General features: G+C 49.4%; 1 protein-coding gene across 4 annotated transcripts in view; it reads left to right on the plus strand.

Moving 5' to 3' along the window:
- The first annotated feature begins 4456 nt into the window (after positions 1 to 4456).
- fus (epithelial splicing regulatory protein fusilli) overlaps positions 4457 to 18791 on the plus strand; it is a 104409-nt gene continuing 90074 nt past the window's right edge. For 2 of the 4 annotated variants that reach the window (XM_084590144.1, XM_084590147.1), the window contains exon 1: positions 4458 to 4962. In XM_084590144.1, coding sequence (XP_084446270.1) covers positions 4834 to 4962 — 129 coding nt within the window. In that variant the 5' untranslated portion in view covers positions 4458 to 4833. Of the gene's footprint in view, positions 4963 to 18791 lie in introns of all 4 variants that reach the window. The other 2 variants (XM_084590146.1, XM_084590148.1) reach the window with 2 other exon arrangements.

Below are 18791 nucleotides of genomic sequence, written 5' to 3' on the forward strand. Positions count from 1 at the left end.
CTCATACGCATTGCAAGGAAGATGTCCTCAGCAGTATCAGAATATACGGCCTCGTTTTCTCCTTTCTTAGCGTACTTGTCACTCGTTCGCGAAGAACGGAAGCCAACTTGAGCCGTGTCTGTGCATTTTACCACATTCAGGTCATTTTTGCCATCCAAAAGCATTGTAATTCGGATGCAGATATTTTGCCGCTCTCTGAAGCATTCGCAATGCCGCAGCTTTTTTACCGAGTACAGGGCTTGAGTACCACATATTTCAAACACTTATTTGAACACTGCCAGCCGGCGAGCACTGTAGGCAACGTTTAGAGATAAATCTTCAATAGTTTCAAGCTACTTAAAGAAATTTTTAATGCGAGGAGTTCACGTTCTACGTGACGCTGGCAGTAACACTGGATGTTCCACGCCCGCCGCTATAATGGAGGGTGGCGCTGGTGAACACTCTCAAGGTTCGTATACAGACAACATTAATACCTAAGAAAGTAGCAGGGGGGGGGGGGGGGGGGGGGGGGGGACAGCGGCCGATGTAGCTCAGTTGGAAGAGCACCGGACGCGATATTCTAAGGTCGTGGGTTCGGTTCCCACCATCGGCACGTTGTTTTTTTTCTTCTACTTTGTGTTTAATTATGTTTCCCCTAAACAGATTACATTACCAATTTCTGTGATTCTCCAAGTAAAAATTTATTAAAAAAAGACAAAGTACAATCCCCAATACTTTCCTTGGCCTCGCCGACTGTTGGCTTCTTTCCTTCCTGGAAAATGTGGACATTTAGTTTTTTTGTCAGGCCGGTAGTGGAAACTCTGTCCAAAGATTCTCCCTTAATATGCCTGCATTGAAGACTGTACCCAATCGCGACAGCTCAGCGATTGGTGTGACCGTTTGACGGAGCAAGCGCACCCTTCGGTGACTTCGGAAGGCCGCTTACAAAAGCGCCTGCGGTTCCCGGCGCACTGATCGCCTACAGCCCCTGCTGGCAGGCTTTGCCCCGTCACACAAGCGTCGCGTGGCTTGGTTGCAGCTGAGTGAGAACGCCGGAATCGGAAACCTGTTGGACGGGTCGCGGCAGCCGCGAGATGCTACTACTGAAATATCTTACGCACGTCGGCATCGGAGGTGCACGCAAGTGGCACGACGTGGCGCCGCGGCCTATCTGGGGCCGCTCGGGGCACGCCCACGCGTCCATGAGTGCGCGCCGCTGTAGGACTCGTTACGCGATCGGACACCGTTGTTCCCAGAAAGAACGCCCAACGGGGGCCACTGAGCGCGCGCTAGTCCCCGCAATGCATGTCTTTACGACGTCATACGCCCGCTGAAGATTGTGCTCACTGTTCGATCTTGGTGTCCGCGTGCTCGCTGGTCGGCTGAGGTAGAAGCCGGGCTCCGGAAGCACGGACGTGGACTTCCCAGGTATACTTAGCCTGTCGTAGAGTATTCACGGTCATTGGGTATTCGTGGAGGGGGGGAGAGAAATGAACTTAATAATATAAGCTCAAGAAAGAGTCGACGTTCATCAAGGCGATAGGCTTAAACAAGCAAATGTTAAAACACGATGATACAAGGCAAGCCGGTTTACTGGGATGTACAGTGCATCTAGTTGATATATGCATGAGAGAGGAAGATAAAGCACTGCTGTCGCCCTCCGCTCCACCCTCCCCCTGCCCTCCCAACTATCTCCCTCATTTTTTAACTAGAAAAAAAAAAGAAACAGCTGCACAGCTTGGGGCAGGAAATGAAACTTCCCGTTCATGCAGTGAAGGGCGCTCTAAGCCGGCGTGTTCTGCATTCTTAACCGAAGTGCTCTTAAAAAAAAAAAAAAAAAAAAAAAAAAAAAGCAGCTATGCTAGCGCAGAAAAGAGCTGATATCTGAACAGTGCTGGCACACGTGCCTTTTTGTGCGGTCCGTTAACATATGTGCAAAGAATTAAAAATATTTTCTGACCCTATCATAATTCTCAAATGGATTCGGTTTGACCAAAGGGAAAGAAAATGTGAACACAAAGTGCTGTGCAGCGAGGCCGGTAACAGTAAAGCTAGAAGGGGCACATTTAATTCTTATAGCAACTCGTTCTTCACATTCACTTGAGGGATGAAACATTTTTGTGGCATGAATAACAAGCACGTTATTTCTTCACCAGAATCCATCGTCCACGTGGTAGTTCTGACAAGAAAACGCGTGGTAGTTAGCATCGATGAATGACAATTCACTTTTTCGTTTATCCTATACAGGCTGGAATGTCGTAGTATTGCTGTCACGTTCGGTTTCAACATCCTTCGTGACCTGTGAGAAACGCCGTCGTGGAGAGCTCCGGGCTGGTTTTCGTCCGCCTGGAGTTCTTCAACCTGCTCTGAACCCCACGAAATACATGGACGTTATAGAGCGCAGTTCTTACGCGCGCCCCTTCGGCGGTTGTGCCGCGTCGGCGTTATTGCCGTTGTTGGTGTAACCGAGCGAAAGAAGGTCGTGAGCCAAAGAGAATTTACCGCTCGCTCGTCGCTCTTCTTTCTATTCTTCGGAGAAATCCTCCCTCCCTTGCTCGTGAGAAAAATCAAGAGGGATTTGTAACTGCACATAAATACGTGCACGCAAGTATCTCTCAAATTCTTCGCCTCAGTATATCGCATACACGCTTAAATAGCTGAGATCAAATTTCGCATTAGGGAGTATCGTAATCGTCCTTAGAATTTTTTTTTATTTTACCTACCTCGAAATGCGTCCCTGAGATACGATGCCGCGCATAACAATGTTAGCGGTCATGCCAGAAACACGTTCAATCTCAGCAGCTGCTAGGATGGCGTTCTTAACGCTAGCTGGTCAGTAGCGGCGCTCTGTTAAAGTGGACAGACGCCATCTAGGCGCCACACTGCTGTCAGAGTAGCCCGCTAGAGACGGACTCGTTCAGTCACGATGTTTTTTTTTTTTTTTTTCACCACAAGCCATTTGTAGTAAAATGTGGCTCTGTTGCAATTAACATACGCGGCTACACATGATCGTGTTCATATGTCGCCTTCGTTGTTTAGAAATAGTCCCTCAGAAAGAAGGGCTGGCCTCATCGCTCGCGACTGTAACTTCTTTCAAGCAGGCCAGTTGGGCTGCGAGAAAACTTCAGTTCACTCGTGAAAAAACATGCAATAGAGTTGATGCCGGAGACATATGGCAAAGAATAGACAAACACTCCCCATTAATCTCAAGTGGGAATATCTGTTTCTTCTCGCTTCAACAAATCCGCCGCGTTGGTTGTCACGCTCTCAGATCGAATGCGGAGGCACGACTTTCGTGCAGTGCGACGACGTCGAAGGCGTGGCTTCGGCGTGGCTGCGGTGCGGTGCGCACCCGTAAACTTCCGCGCGAGCGTCCCCGGCTCCTTTGTCTTAACGGAGCAAGAGCACAGCCGCGGGAGGCGCATCTCCGCAGACATCGTGAGGCTGGACTTGTTCTTATTAACGGCAGCGCATCAGGATGCGCGACCCACAGGGAAAGGGAAGCCGCGTGTGAGGAGGCGACCGCGGGAACCTGTTTCTTCCCGATCTTTTGTTGATTCATTTTTGCCCCTTCTCACAGACAGCGCCGTTTAGGCGACTTCTTTTCGGTCCCGAATCTTGTCGGCTCGCTGACCAGTCCCGTCGAGTGAGTTTGTTTTTTGTTTTTTCTTGCCACGGAACAGCGAGAAGAGCTCCTCTTATGATTGTTACTTCTTGGCCGTCGTACTTATCACTGCTTGTGCCCATTTCGTTTGACGTTCCGGGGACGGTATCTGCGCGGATGTATTTATGTTGGGACGTGATTTCGCGTATTACGCAGCGAAGAGGAAGGGCGCACGAAAAAAAAAAAAAAAAAAAAAAAAGTAGATACTGGAACCGGGTGAGGTTACTCACCCCGGGCTCGTCCCCGCAGCGCTCTCCGTGGGGGCCGAAAGCGTTCGGACAGGTGAGGACAATTTTTGCCTCCTCTGGCCACAGGAAGACCAATGCGATCAACCAGCCGGCTCTCCTCGAACGGAGCACTGGAGTGAGTCCACTCGGCGCTTATTCACAGTTTTACAGAAATTGTGAGAAGCCGATGAGAGCGAGGCTCGTATCGGTCCCACCGAGCGAGATAAGGGCGCGAGCCCTGCGCGGCGACGCGCGCCCGAGAATACTAGCAGGAAAGGTCGCGCTTCTGGGTTTGGAAGGAAACTGTGCGCCCCCTTGGGACAAGCGCAAGGAAGTTGGTCGAACGAGGGCCCCACACGCAAGAAAGGCGCAGGTCGCGGGACAAAGCGAGCCGAGAGGCCACGTTGTCTGCTCGTATTCTTTTTCGCCCGGTTTTTGTTCTTTTGCGCCTCCTCGCTCGGCGGCGCGCGTAGCCCGTTCCACCTGTTGCTGGCGGCGACGTCACGAGCGGGGGGAGAGGCACCTGTAGGCGTCCCTCCAATCCCTCCCCGTGTTGTTCACCTGTGGCGAGGGGGCCGTGCTCGACTGCAGCGCCCGCGCAGCCCCCCGTGGCGGGGAGCCGGCACAGTCCTTCTAGCGGGGCTGGTGTTGTCTCCTTGGTGGTGGTGGCGGTTATTGGACTTTTTCGCCGGTGTTTTGCTTCGGGGCTTGGTCTTTTCTCGGGGGGCTAACTTCTCCTGCGTCGCCGCACATTGCTGCTGCACTACTGCACTAGGGACACGCTTATCGCACTCGCAACGGACGGCTTCCTCGACCGACGGCCCTTCCCCAGCGCGCACACCTCCGGCAGCTGCTGCTCTCCACGACCATGCCGGCCAGCGCGTGGCCCCGCAACCCGGGCGGCCGCTGCTGAGCCGCGGGACATGCCCGGTCGCTGCTGATCACCGCTACACCGTACGCAACATGGCCGCCACGAGGTTCGTCGTGGTTGTGCACCTGGTCACGGCCGGACAGCAGGGCGACGCGCTCGGCAGCGACGAGCAGGACACGGTCGTCTTCTCGTGGCTGGTCGTCGACCTAGCCAACAACAAGGTAGGCCCACGTGCTGCCCCGAAACCACAGCAGTGCTCGAGCGCGCACGCCGCGCTGTGTACGTGGCACCACGGCTTCTTTCGAACCAGCCGCCATCCGAGCCCGCGCGCCCAAGAGCAAGACGTCGCGTGGTGGGAAGTCCGCGCGGTACTCCCTCGCACCGCTTTCTGTCGCAGCGAACAACGTTCCACGGCCGGAGCTCAGGAGCGTTGTTCGCTGCACGTCTCCTGGTGTCCGGCCTGAGTGACCGGCGCCCCTCTTTCGAGCAGAGAACGCGGCACGGATGTTGCACATTCTCCGCCCTCATTATTTACGGCGCGACTCATGCATCGCAGGTGGCTCCAACATGTGCGCCGCGCCACGTCGATCTCGAACACACTACACAGTGAGGCCGGCTCTTTTTCTATGTTTGTGGGGTTATTTGCTTCCCCCTCCCTGTTCCTCTCCTTGCCACGACACATGCGCCCTTTAGCGAACGTCCAAATGTCACGCTCGTTCTTTTCTGCTCTCAAACTGTTATTGTGCATAACGCATTCTGCGGCGATGACCTTTCACTGCAGCTTTCGTGGCGTCTGCCCTTCGCTCCTCATGGCCGCTCATCGCGAGTTTACGACGCTCGCCGGGTTCAAGCGCAAACGCACTGCAGCCGCTTTGCGCGGGCTCCTCGCGTCGCGCCCCGGAGCGAGCGCCAAAGCAGGAAAACCCGCGCAGAGAGCTCGATGCATGCGACCTGCCTCGTATCGCGTCCCCTCACACAGATAAGAGAGTTCTCCGATAAGTCCAATAATAGCGGTGCGCCAAAAGGTCTCTCCCCGCCTTTATCTAGCCCTGCTTGTTTAATTGTCTTGCAGCACTTTCCCGCTCGTTGAGCTCCATCCTGTCCAGGTATAGCACGGAGCGGTCCCGAACAGCCAGGCGGCAAAAAAGCAGTAGGTATACCTAGACAAACCTGGTTCTGCCAAGCACACATGTTATTTCACCCACTGGCCCTCTATTAAAGCATAGCAATGAAGTCAATTCCTTGCTGTGACCGACTGTTTATTGTTAACTTCATGTAAATCATGCTTAAATAATGTGCGTTGTCTTGGTTTCGGAAAGCACGTTTATGATTTTAACATGACGAAATACAAACAAAATGGCGCTATTCTGCGACACCTTTTAAGCATCGCTTAAAATTATACCGAAGAGTCTGCACTGAAGCGGCATTAGGACTGCCACGCGCATATATTAGACGAAAGAAAGAGACGTGTACGTTTTGACGTCACGAGAAAGCCACTTTCCAGGGTAGTGCCTAGACGTCCTGGACTGCTCCCTTTCGATTGGAGAACCAGAACTCTTAACATAACTTGCGAAATTCCCCCTGATCCATGCCCAACGTTATATTTCTAAAAGCAAGAACAAAGCGTAAAACGTACTACGTTCTTTTCCTTGAACCCTGGCCACGTGCAAGACATCCAGCTCTATATGACGCCACGTTCCGACCGTGTTAGGATAGAGCCTTCCTGTTAGGCTTAGGGACGATTCAGATCCAGCTTTACCACCGACGACATGGCGCTCACACTTTCCGGCCAAGGCAATTTGGAGAGGAAGCAGAACACTTGTGCCCCACCGATTTGTTGCGAACGCAGAGTGCATGCACTGCGGAAAGCCCCGGCTGCAATGCCTATATACTTCAGCAGGCACCGCCATGTTTCCCATTAAACTTGCTCCACTAGAGACGCGCTTTGGACAAGCGAGGGCGGCCAAACATTATGTATTCCTGACGGGACGTCAGCAATTTTCGGTTCAATGTTGGAAAACCCCTGGATGCTGACGAGCACGACTTAATGCCACGTGACTACGAGCTGACGCCGGGAAAACAAGATGGCTATAACGCAGCGTTGTATTTTGCCATGGTTATTGCGCCCTGCAGTCAAATAATTACGATGTCCCAAGCGCTTATTTGTCCTCAGACAAAACCTTGCGAAAATATATGAAGGGCGCAGCTGAACGAGCTCCTCCGTTGTTTAAGAGTGATAAATACCATGTTAAACCTTACGGAGTAGACTGCGGATATCAGAGGGCAGTTCGGTGCGGCAAATAGCCACCAGATAAGCTGTCCGGTCGTGAAGCTGAACGAGAATAAAAACACCGAAGAAAAAGATCGTTGCGAATATTTATCATGTGGCTGTTAATCCAGAGCGGGGCAGTGGTCTCTCCCACTGACCTCCAATTAACCGCGACCAGCTGCAGCAACCCAATACCCGCACACTGCCTATTTTCATCTGCTCACATGACCCTGTGCCGCCCGCCGCTACTGGTGACTGTTCTACAGATATCGACTCCGTTAGTTACCTTTTTCCCATGTCAAGCACTCCTTCAACTCTGCTGGGTTATCATTAGCTCTGGTTTGTTCTCTAGCCCATTGTTCTCTGATCTCATCTCTTATGCTTTCTTACGCTATCATTTTCTTTGTCATAGTTCAATGACTTGTTCTGAATTTAATTTCAGACATTTTCATTAGCGTGCCCATAGGTGAGTGTGGGCAAAATGCAGCTAATATATATATATATATATATTCATATATAATACCAATACAGAAATATTATATTTCTTGCACTAAAGTTACAGTGATAGTGACCAGAGACAAGAACGTGACTTGAGGCAAAATGACGCAAATAGCAGCGAGTTGTAATTCTGAGTTATTTCACTCTGTGATTGGTTGAAGTATGCATCCCCTGTAACGTACAAGATTTTCGCGAAGAAAAAAAAAAGGAAATATGTTTTGAAGAAAGAAGATTCCAAATGAAATAGAAGGAAGGTATTAGTCGCTAGTTATCCAAATCGAAACCCACTACGCCAAACGTATGTAACAAACCTGCGCGGTACATTGAATGATTGTAAAACTGCAGTGTAAAGCGTAGCGAGAACTCCAGACTTATCTGACATGGGCAGCAGGCGCTCAAGATTCATAGAACTTTTTTCACTGGCACACTGTTAGGTGAATACAGTGACATGGGCATTTGTGACTACATATATATGTATGAAGAGAGCTGTCAGAAAAGAAAAAAATTCAGAAGCGTGATTGTGTAAGAGAGGGCCGGGAGATTAAACTACTTCTCGAACAGTTGCCAATGTAGGCGGGAAAAGCATTGCCTGAAGAGTCCCCTGAACCTCCTCCCACGACACGCTCGATACCCGTCTCACGTTTTGCTGTTGGCGCCGGATAATCAGCTGCGGTATAGTAACCGTGCACGTTATAAGCGAAAGATGGGCTCGGTTAACAAGCTGTTGTAGTACGGAAGATGCTAAACAGTGAAGAGCGTGTAGTATAACAGAGCTCCCTGTGGGCACTATATATACTTCTCGTACGCAATCTCGACCGCTTGAGTAGGCCCACGTGACTGCCATTCAGGTGCCAGCAGGTTATGAGACGGGGGTGCAGATTCAGCATCGCCCTGTGCTGATACCGATAGGTACAGCTGGTCTGGCATTCTCAAAGCACGTCGGTCATATCGTGACGAGCATCAAACAAAAACCAATCCAGGATACGACACCACAAAGCACGCAGACAGAATATCACTGCTTCACCTTCTTCGTTGTACTTATCTGAGATGTGCTGACTTGCCAAACGAGGTATTTCTAATAACACAACTTACTTCATCCTCTATTCGTGACTTGATTCGGTTGTTCTCTGTTTCGGCGGTGTTACATAAAACAGGCCTTTTTGTGCAAGCGACTTGGAATGTGTTCTATACTCATAGAGAAAAATGGTCACTGATTTCTTTCTTTATTTGCGCCTCGAAACTTGATTTTAAAAAGACATTGCCAGAAGACGGCCATGCATTCTGTCTGAAGCCGCTGACGTCAATTTCAAGTGGAATACAAATGTTACGTTTTACGTATTTCTTGTGTGTGAGGCAGGTAAATTTAAGTGGCATTTTTATATTTAAAAAAGAAGAAAAGAGTGGAAAGGGACTTCTTGACGTTGAAGGTCATGAATGGACATTCTGAAGGTGGTTGACCCATCTTAAACAGCCGCCATATTTGAAAATTTTCATGAGCAAGATTTGAATGACATTATAAGGCTGAGTGAGGAGGTGACCGGAGACGATTGCTCAGCGAGTATGGCATTTTACTGCTGAACTTGAGCTTGTGCGCTGGTGGTCGAATTTCATCCGGAGATATGAATCGCTGCGCTTCACTTGTAGTTTTGGAAGAATCATTTTTTATAGCGTAGCTCTTATGCTCGCCTTCGGCGGTTTTGCCGCGTCGCCGGTGTAACCGATGTAGCCGGTGTAACCGGTGTAATCGCCGGTATAACCGGTGTAACCGAGCGTAAGATAGTCACGAACCAAATAAAATTTTTCATGAGAAGAGAAACTATCTTTGGCTCGTGAGAAAAATTGAATGCTTTGTAACTGCACATGAATACCAGCATATCTCAAATTATTTGCCTCGGTGTATCTCATACACGCTTAAATAGATGTGCTCAAATTTGGCATTAGTGATGTCGTAATCTTTCTTAGAACTTTAATTCAATTTCACTGCAAAGTGGAGCATTTTCAGTCGATAGAGGTAAATAAGCTGCTGGCGGAAAGCGCAGCTCAAACAATGAAGACACAAGTCATGATTTCTTCCAGAAAGTTTGCAATCAACTTCATTGGATAGGCGCGGCTACTTGTGATTACCAGATATATAGTACATCAAGCTCGTATAAGATCATATGCTGTCCAACGTCGGCGTTACTGCTGACTCCAAAATTTTACATAACGTGATTGCTTTTTCCTTAATTCAGTGAGACTGTTTGAAATTGTTTCTCGATTTTAGAAAGTATATAAAATGAATTGTTGGACCACCGGGTATTCCATTATTCCCTATGCTTTGTTGCTACAGTCACTGAGCTATTCTTTTTTTAACTTTAGCAATAATGGTTGAGTTGCAGTTCCAGCTCCATGTATATATAACCATGAATTACTAATTCAAGTCAATGTGACAGTCACTACAGTTATAAGACTATGCAAAACGCTCATGGTTATGCATAGAGCTGTAGAAGCAAGCAGTTGTTGAGAACTGAAATGTTACTAGCCACATGATAAGATCAGCAGAAAGGGCTCCCACTGCGGCTTGCTGACCAAAAAGTACATCCAGAGCAGACTTGCGCCATGCAGTGTCTCCCGCCGTATACATTCCCCCGCGCAATCACCTTCAACGTCTTCCGCCATGCTGGAGGGCTCGAAGAAACTTGCTAAAGGCGTATATAGCACGAAGCGAACTGCCCGCAACAATCATTTTCGGGTTAACGAAGCAGGCTTTGGGATACCCTTCACAGCGAAGCTATTAAGGCGCCAATTCCCTGGGTATCGCGTCCCTGTAAGTAGTTGAAAACTGAAAATGGAGCTCTATAACTATATACATACAGGCACGTGGTCCTCAATTTTTTTTACCTCAATATATCGAGAACAGGTTACAACCCCGCAGCTGTCGCTAAACTTCAGATTATACAGCGGCAACTGTGAGCTTTTGTTTTCTTATCTGTTTTACTCTTTTATTGCCCCGTCAAGCCGTATGAGGAGGCAGCTGATAAATCTTGACACAGGCTTTTCTAGTTCAGTAAATTCCTGAGACTATGTGGTCAATTGGTGGTTTGTACAGTATAATCGCATGGCATTTAGTTCAGGTAATGGAAAGTACAAGCCCTTTTGTCGCCGAGGCATGATTCCTTCTCTACGTTCAGTTGATGCGACAGTACGCGCTCAGTGAAATGCCATGAACTATCATGCTTCGGTGCTTCGTAAAAAAAAAAAAAATGGTAAGGATGATTACGATACTCCTTTAAGTAAAGCTCGGGAGCAGCTTTTAGCGTTTCCGCGATATATTGAGGCCAAGAATTTGAAAGATTCATGCATGCATATATGGGACACCTACGAGTCAATGAGTCCAAAAAAGGATCGACGTACTATTTTACCCCAGGGCCAGAATTGTTTCATGACCCACGTGCCCCGACAAATGGGCAGTGCGTCTTGCAGTCGTGGCAGTATGTCGATCATGTTTTTAAACTCTGTGAATTCAATCGGCTCCGATCACTGCGCGCTCAGCAACCCTCGGAATTATTATTCCACTGTCGATCCCCCCCACCATGGCCGATTATACGCATCGATCCTACACATACATTTTGCAGGTGACTCTGCTGCGCTCTACAGGATCCATTCTTTGTCGACGAATCGCGCATAACCCCCGTATTAATTTCCGTTTAAAATTCCATGGCAATCGCGGTGGTCCAATTTTGCTCTTTGAAACATATTCTATACTTTCATTGAATTGCATATATTAGCGCAATTCCGTCAAAGGCTTCATTCTGGTCCGGCATTATGGGCGAAAAATCACCCTGTGGCAGTTGGCAGGTGAGAAAGCCGAGCACTGATTGGTCGGCGGGTTGTGTGACGTCTCGTGATGTCTCGTGACGTGACACAACCACAACGCGACGCCACACAAACGTGACGTCACCTCTCAGACGGGAGAGGGCGAGATAGGAATCCAAAACCGGGACCCTTGAAATACGACTCACGCACGCTACCTCTAAGCTGCAAAATGCACAATTGTACGACGTGGTTTACAGGGAGCTTTACATATATATGTCGGGTATTTTTTCACATATATAGCGTGGTAGCTTACAACTGCTTGCTGATGAATATGTGTGCGATAATACAGGCACAAAAATAAGCGATTAGGAATTAGGCTATTAGCTTAATGCACGTGCACGAGCAAATATCCCCCAAGGGGTGCCAGCTTTGTCGTGTGCATCATATATAGCCTTAAAGGCGGAGATTAAGTGTCCCCCATAACTCTCCCTGAAAGACTGTGAATCAGCTGCACTGCGGTGAAGTAGGGCGCATTTCTCTTTCAATTTTAGCTCCAGTTTCTCGCTCACGCGCTATTAGCGTGTCAAGCAGTTGCTCCTGTAGTGGAAATTTGGGAGGAAGTGTAGCACACCGCTTCTAGTGAAAGCAGAATGAACCCATTGCACTGCTCAAAAGCGGTGAACACGACTGCGAGTATACCTCCCACTTTGTTCACAACGAACTTCCTTTCTTCCGCCGCGGTCACGCTGCGGACGAAAGAAGACCGACTCCTTCGAGCACTTGTCACTGGTAGGCGTGTCCGCCGTTGTGTCAATCCGGTCGGAACACAAGAGTCGTTCTAACGGAACGAACGTTTACAACGTCTGTTGGCCGTAACGGTGCTGCAGACAGGCGGCCAATTATACGACGGCGACCGCGTGTTTTCGAAGCCATGGCCTTGGGACCCGCCCGCTGCGCCATTAGTTTTGCCACTATCGGCGGATTTCTGTTTTCTGAGCAAAAAATGGCGAACCAAGTTTCTTTTGTCGCGCCCGAATGACTGGCATTTCCAAACTTCTACCTAGAGTGATCAAAAAGCCAGCTTCGAAGGTTTGGGATATAATTATGCTGGGAACGCAGAGATCATAAATATTGGCTATGGTCCTGTAAACACAGCGCTCTGGCTTTCTTCAGAGACATAACTCCCAGGGAGGGGTTGCCAGTTCCGAGCGGCGAGAATAATGTAAAGCGCCTCAGCCGCATGGCCCCCTGGTCTGTATCATACATGGCAGTAATTGAATTACAGTAATGAAATTACTGTAATGTAATTACTTTTTTCGGTAATTTGTGATGTAATGAATTACTTTTTCCGTATGGTAATTTAGTAATGTAGTGAATTACTTTTTGGTAGTAATTTCGCAGCAAAGTAATTAATTCCTCTCGAAATTACTTTTACTAAAGTGCGCCATCACTCCTTCAATAGACAACAAAGTAGAGTGCGCGAAAGCAGGAACGACGTGCTGCAATCCGAAGCCAGCGTAACGGATTGGCAAAAGAAGACAGAATTGAGCTGAACTATAGTCAACTAGAATACTCTGAAGAACAAGTTGTTTTTTTAATAGCTTTACTTAGTTTTTGCATTTATCGAAAATAGAAAGTAATTTCAAAGTAACTAAATTACTCAGTAGAAGTAATTGTAATGTAATTTCATTACTTTTGGGGAGCAGTAATGACTAATGTAATTTAATTACTTTTCTGTGATTTTTAGCAAAGTAATTAGTAATGTAATTTAATTCCTTTTCAAAAGTAATTTTGCCGTGTATGGTGTGTATTCATTGCCACGGGAAGGTTCTGACATAGAGATAGCATGCGCACATGCTACTGGTCTCGTGCATCGTTTCTCAAACAATGATCTCATGTGCTGCAGACTGACGAAGCTCATGTATACTAAAAGGCAACCTCGTTATCTGAAATTTGCATTGAGAGTCACAGATGTTTCGCACTTCTCTGGGAGCTTCCTGTAGGAGATGCTGGTGGAAGTCCGTGAAGCAAGCAGGAAAAAGTAGAAAAAATATGCTCACACACCGTGCATTTGCTTGCAGTGAGTTACGTGCTTGGATGTAGGTGTGGAGTTTTCATTCTGTTTTTAGCTAACTTGCTTGTCTACCTACGCACTGCTAGTTATACAAGCACATATTCGTGCTCACATGACCGTACTCGGTCTTCGTCATTTTCGATTTTCGGCAATCAGTCGTCTGGACGACGATGGCATCTGCTGCTCATCTCGAATCAGGGATGGGGGCGGTGTCTGATTATTTTTTTTAGGGGGGGGGGGGGGGGCGTTGAATATAGACTAGAAGTGGCAGTCATCAGTCTAAAAGCATTGCTACGAATTAAGAAGGTGCATCCAGAAATCCACAAGGAGAGAGGGTGTACGCCTCCGTAGGTCATGTGTACAGGGAAATCACTTTCTCCAATTATTCCTTCCAGAGCAACAGCCACGGCTGCCTTTACGACATTTCGCAACATTGACGTTCTGCATATGCTGTAAACAAAGAATTGTACACCTGCGTCCGGCAAAAATTCGTTATTTTGTAGCGTTTCGATTGCTAATCCTTGCTGTTGGTGGGAACATATGATGATCAAAGACCAGAAATTTTCCAAATAAGCACATAAAATCAACAGTATCGCCTACGGGACGTGTGTGTGTGTGTGTGTGTGTGTGTGTGTGTGTGTGTGTGTGTGTGTGTGTGTGTGTGTGTGTGTGTGTGTGTGTGTGTGTGTGTGTGTGTGTGTGTGTGTGTGTGTGTGTGTGTGTGTGTGTGTGTGTGTGTGTGTGTGTGTGTGTGTGTGTGTGTGTGTGTGTGTGTGTGTGTGTGTGTGTGTGTGTGTGTGTGTGTGTGTGTGCGTGTGTGTGTGTGTGCGTGTGTGCTTGCGCGTGCGCGCGCGCGTGTGTGTGTGAGAGAGAGAGGGGGGGAAAGAGAGAGAGAGAATATCTATGATGCAGCGGCGCTGTGAGAAACGCGTAGCGGACATTGATTGACAGTTCTGTTCAATAAAATCGACCCTTTATGTAATCCCCTTAAGACGTTTAAGGAAAGAAATACATCTGAGTCTGTGTCTTGCGCGAAGGCGAGCATAAAAGAACATAGGCCTTATTTACATGCCTTTTCGCAGCCAATATATGCGTCCATAGCATCAACGACATTAATGGCAATAATTTATAGAGCCAATTCGTTGTAGCTTTAGCAACCTTTCTCTTAACAGTCTGAATATTCCCTGAAAGCACACGAAGGTTCCCTTGTGATGCATTTTAGACCGAAAATCCCGTGAAAGAGAGAATATACGAAAAGGATATCACTGCCTACAAAAAAAAAAAAAAAAAAAATGCGGTCTACCGTTTAACTTCTTCGACCACCCGCCGCAAGTTGACCTCTGTACCTGGCTGCCTATATTTTAAACTGCTGTTTAGTTCCCATACTGATGTACATTGCAGTAACTTTGTTAATATGAATATTTGATTCTACCGCTGTAGTTTCGTGTGTGTGCATGTATGTAAAAAGAAATGCTCTTCATTTATCCCACGAATTTCATCATGTTATCACAGAGTAAAAGCAGACGCTGCTGAGGTTTCTTCCGTCGGCTATTTTACTATTTAGTTCTCTCTCGAACCCACTGGATACCTATTGCGAGCACGCAGTGAGCATAGCCTTGAAATGATACGTCGCCATTTGAACGCCTCTGTGGCTGTTTTTTACTCTCTCCTGCGTAGAACTGTGGTCGCCACACATTATCAATCTGTGCTTCAATAATTCTGGTTGAACAATAGTGGCGGATCATGGTGCGAAAGCGTCCTGAATTCGAGGACGATGTGTTGCCGGTGCAGTGTAAAACAAAGTAAAAGGGGTAAATAGGCACCAGAGGAAATCACGTCCGAGTGAATGAATTGGAGATTGAATGCTCGCAAGTATGCTTCACAATGTTCCTCTTGTTGCATCCACAAAGAGGAAACCTTTTCGGGCTCGCCGCCAACTGACGGCGCAGATGGGCATTCGTGCTCGGGAAAGCTGTTCGACGCCGTGACGCGTGATGCATATCGACCGCGAAGCGCGAACGTTACGTTCCCCAGCCGCGAAACCGGCAGAAAAGCGGGGAAATCGGCGTGCAAGACGGAAGTGGCGCTTGTCGAGTATGCAATGCCGCAGTGCCACCGATAGGCCGCGTATACACTGCACACTCGAGCGGAGCTGACTAAGGTATACACTATACGTGCGATGTGAAGATTGAGACGTGCCCTCGTATCTACCGCCGTTGGTCACGCGCGATTAATATTCACGCATAGATGCCGATGGCCGTGTACACACACGGGCATCATCCCATATACCAGGGCGCCTCTCACGCGAGGCGGCGTCTGTCGCTCGCGCGTCACTCAGAGTGACAGCGGGGCTGGGAGGAGAAGGCACTGTTGGGGCTCCGAATGGCGCGGCAGGGGCACTGCGCTCTTCTTGCTGTGCAGCGGTGGGCGCACACGGGGCCGGACTCGTCGTCGGAAAGCAGCAGCTGCAGCAGCGCGACTTGAAATGACGACTCGTGCCGGAAGCAAGTCGCCCGAATCCGCGTGCTTGTCGGCCGCCGCCGAAATGCGGCCGAGACGCGGCGCTGCACGCGCCATGGATGCCAGGCCACATGGACGGCGAAATGGACAGGCTCTTCTGTCACGATTATCCGGAACCGCGGGCGAGACCCTGGCGGAAGTGGAAGACGAGGGAGGGCGTGAAACTGGGTTATTGTGCCCGCGGCACAGGCACAATACACGCAGTGGCGGTGAAATGCACGCGCCAACCCGCTTCTCTCCTTTTTTTCTTACCAGCTCGCAAACAGCTCGCGCCAGTGGCGGGCAGAACAAGTGACGCGGGTGCCGAGCTTCGTTAAGCCCATGTCTGGCTGATGGCTCCATCATCAAGTTCCAAAACTGCGCATATTTGCTTCCAGCTGCATACTATGATGTTTCCTATTTATAGGCTCCTTCACAAAACTTTTTTCTTTCAATGCGTTAACGTTAGTAGCTGCATATCAGAAGAAGTTTCCTGCGGTGTCTACCATTTGCAGCCTCGAAAAATCAATATAGCACGCCTCTGGCAGGTGTTAGATGACAGGTGCGAATCTTCCTGAGTGACCTATAGGTAGCGTGTCTAACTCAGGGTCCATAAGTTGTGGGGGCTGAATTCCAACCTCATCGTCCCATCTTAAAGGCGAAGCCCGTCATATCACGTGGTCTCGTGACGTCACACAACCCGACGACCAATCAGTGCCCTTCCAGAGAGATGCCCGTGAGCTTCCTCTCACAACGCTGACGCAGTTTTTTCTGGAGAGTGGAACTCTAAACGCTATCGACTTTATAGTGACGCATACAGCGCCAGATGCGCGTTTTTACGCCATTAGGCATGAGCAGTATGCGCCGTGTCGAACGGTGAACTCTTGGCATGGGTAGGATGTCTTCATCATCGCATATTCAAGTGGCATTCGACAAGTTGCAATGGCCAGCTAGGAACGCCAGCCTTTCTGCGGAGAAGTCGAGGGGCGTCCGGTGACGTCTGACCCTCGTGTGGCTTCGGAACAGGGCTGTCTGACGCCTGTTCTGGCTGGGCCGCGCCGCTCGACTGTTCTGTGAAAGGTCTGGCGCCCCGACAAGCATCGGTGCTCTTTGCAGATTCCCCAATTCTGTCCTTACGTCTCGAATAACCGCGATGAAACCAAAGTATAACGCCGCGTGTATTACTGACGCGCAAAAATGTTAGGGCGATGCACAGGCAGCAGGGGGACTTGTAGCTGCGCATCAGGATTCTGTGAGCTGTCCAAGATTCCATTCTTATTGCAGCTTGTTGCCAAAATATAAGCGCTTGTTGCCAAAATGTTGCGCATATGACGGGATTCGGTTATGAAAATATGGGCACAATGAGCTCACTTGCTCACGTTCGTCCGTGCATCGATTGCAGCACTGTGCATGATGCCATGATGCCAGGCTGTGCGAAGGGGCAGCTCCGCAAGCTCCCACAGATTCGTGTATGACCCTTTAGCTGCGCTTATTGTGCCAGCTGGGCGTGTATATGGCACCTAGAAAAAAAAAAAATACCGCGAAAGGGACTCACACACCGATCGAGGGAAGTACAGCGTTATCCTGTGTTCTTTATTGTGCCTACGTTTCTTTCTCTGGTCTTAGTCAGACTGTGTATCAACTGTAAACCAGCTCTCCATTCTGTGAATAAGGCATGCCTCAGCGTAGTTTTGCGTTAATGGCCGTTCCGTGCGCTGTTTTCTTTTCCTCTTCATGAACACATTTTGAAGAAACTCCGTGTACTACTGACTTTCGAGAACTGCCTATGTCGTAGCTGTAAAAGTGTTGTAGTGGCCTTTTCCCCATCTGTGCAGATCAGCTGAGGCCCTCCGAGTAACTTAAGATCAAACGTGGTTCCACCTTCGAAGGAGCAAAGCGTCCCCACGAGCAGTCTCTCTATTGCTTAATGAGCATTCTTTTGCTTGTGCTCTCCTGGCTCGTTTCCATCTCGGCTCGGCAGGGATTTCAATGAGCGGGATCTGCCAGGTTCGTACTACCGCGCATTAATTTACGCGCAATGTCTTGGCCTGAGCGACACGCATGTGCGACCGGGGCTCCCGCTAATTGATTCGAGTGTTCCTCGCGCGCTAAGCTGGGCTCGCTCGGCTGTCGGTGCTCTTCCGCCGCTGCGTCGCAGTGTGAAAAGGAGTAACGCTTCGTGGGCCTCGCTCCCCGCCTCGCTTCCTCGGCGCAGTGCGCGATCACGCCCCAGCGACGCTGCACGGCTGGGTTCATTGACGCGGCCGCGCCTGCTTCCGTAGTCGAGCAGCGCGGCCATCTCGCTCCTCTCACCGGTCCCCTCCGCGTCGGCCGTGGGCGGGCTCGGCCGACGCCTGCCCCTTCCCGGCCAAGCCCCGCCGGTGCGCCCACGAAGACCCGCCGCCGCTAGAGACGCCGTCCACACACGCCACGGTCAACGTTGGGCTGCGCGCGTGCGGGCCATGGAACACGCCATGGACGAGGGTTCCGTCAGACCGTTACGAACGGGACTTCTGCTCGGGGTGAGCCTCGGGCTTCCACTGAGCTCCGACCAACCTGGCCAGATACACGAGTCCATGACCTTTCAAGTCGTTGATGTACAGACCCGAGTTTTAACATATTCTGAAAGCACCGAGCAATCAGCATTTTCTGCTGTTATTCGCGTTAGCTATAGTTTGCTAGTTAGGGTTTCACGAGCGCGCTATGCAGCACGCATGAAACTCCATAAGGAGTGTCGATGGGTGGTAGTGGTGGTGGAAAGCATCGCTCCATGCTCCGATGCCGTTCGGTGGGAGACTCGCGCACACTTCACATCTTCCCGAACAAGAGAAAGAGATTTTAATGGTAGAAGGAGATGTCTGCCTGATGCTGAGCCTAGCATGCTACTCCTGATGAGGGAGGAGCAAACGAGAGTG

The sequence above is a fragment of the Amblyomma maculatum genome, chromosome 1 (assembly GCF_055883805.1).
Source record: "Amblyomma maculatum isolate TAMU_Amacu chromosome 1, ASM5588380v1, whole genome shotgun sequence".
Lineage (NCBI taxonomy): Eukaryota > Metazoa > Arthropoda > Arachnida > Ixodida > Ixodidae > Amblyomma > Amblyomma maculatum.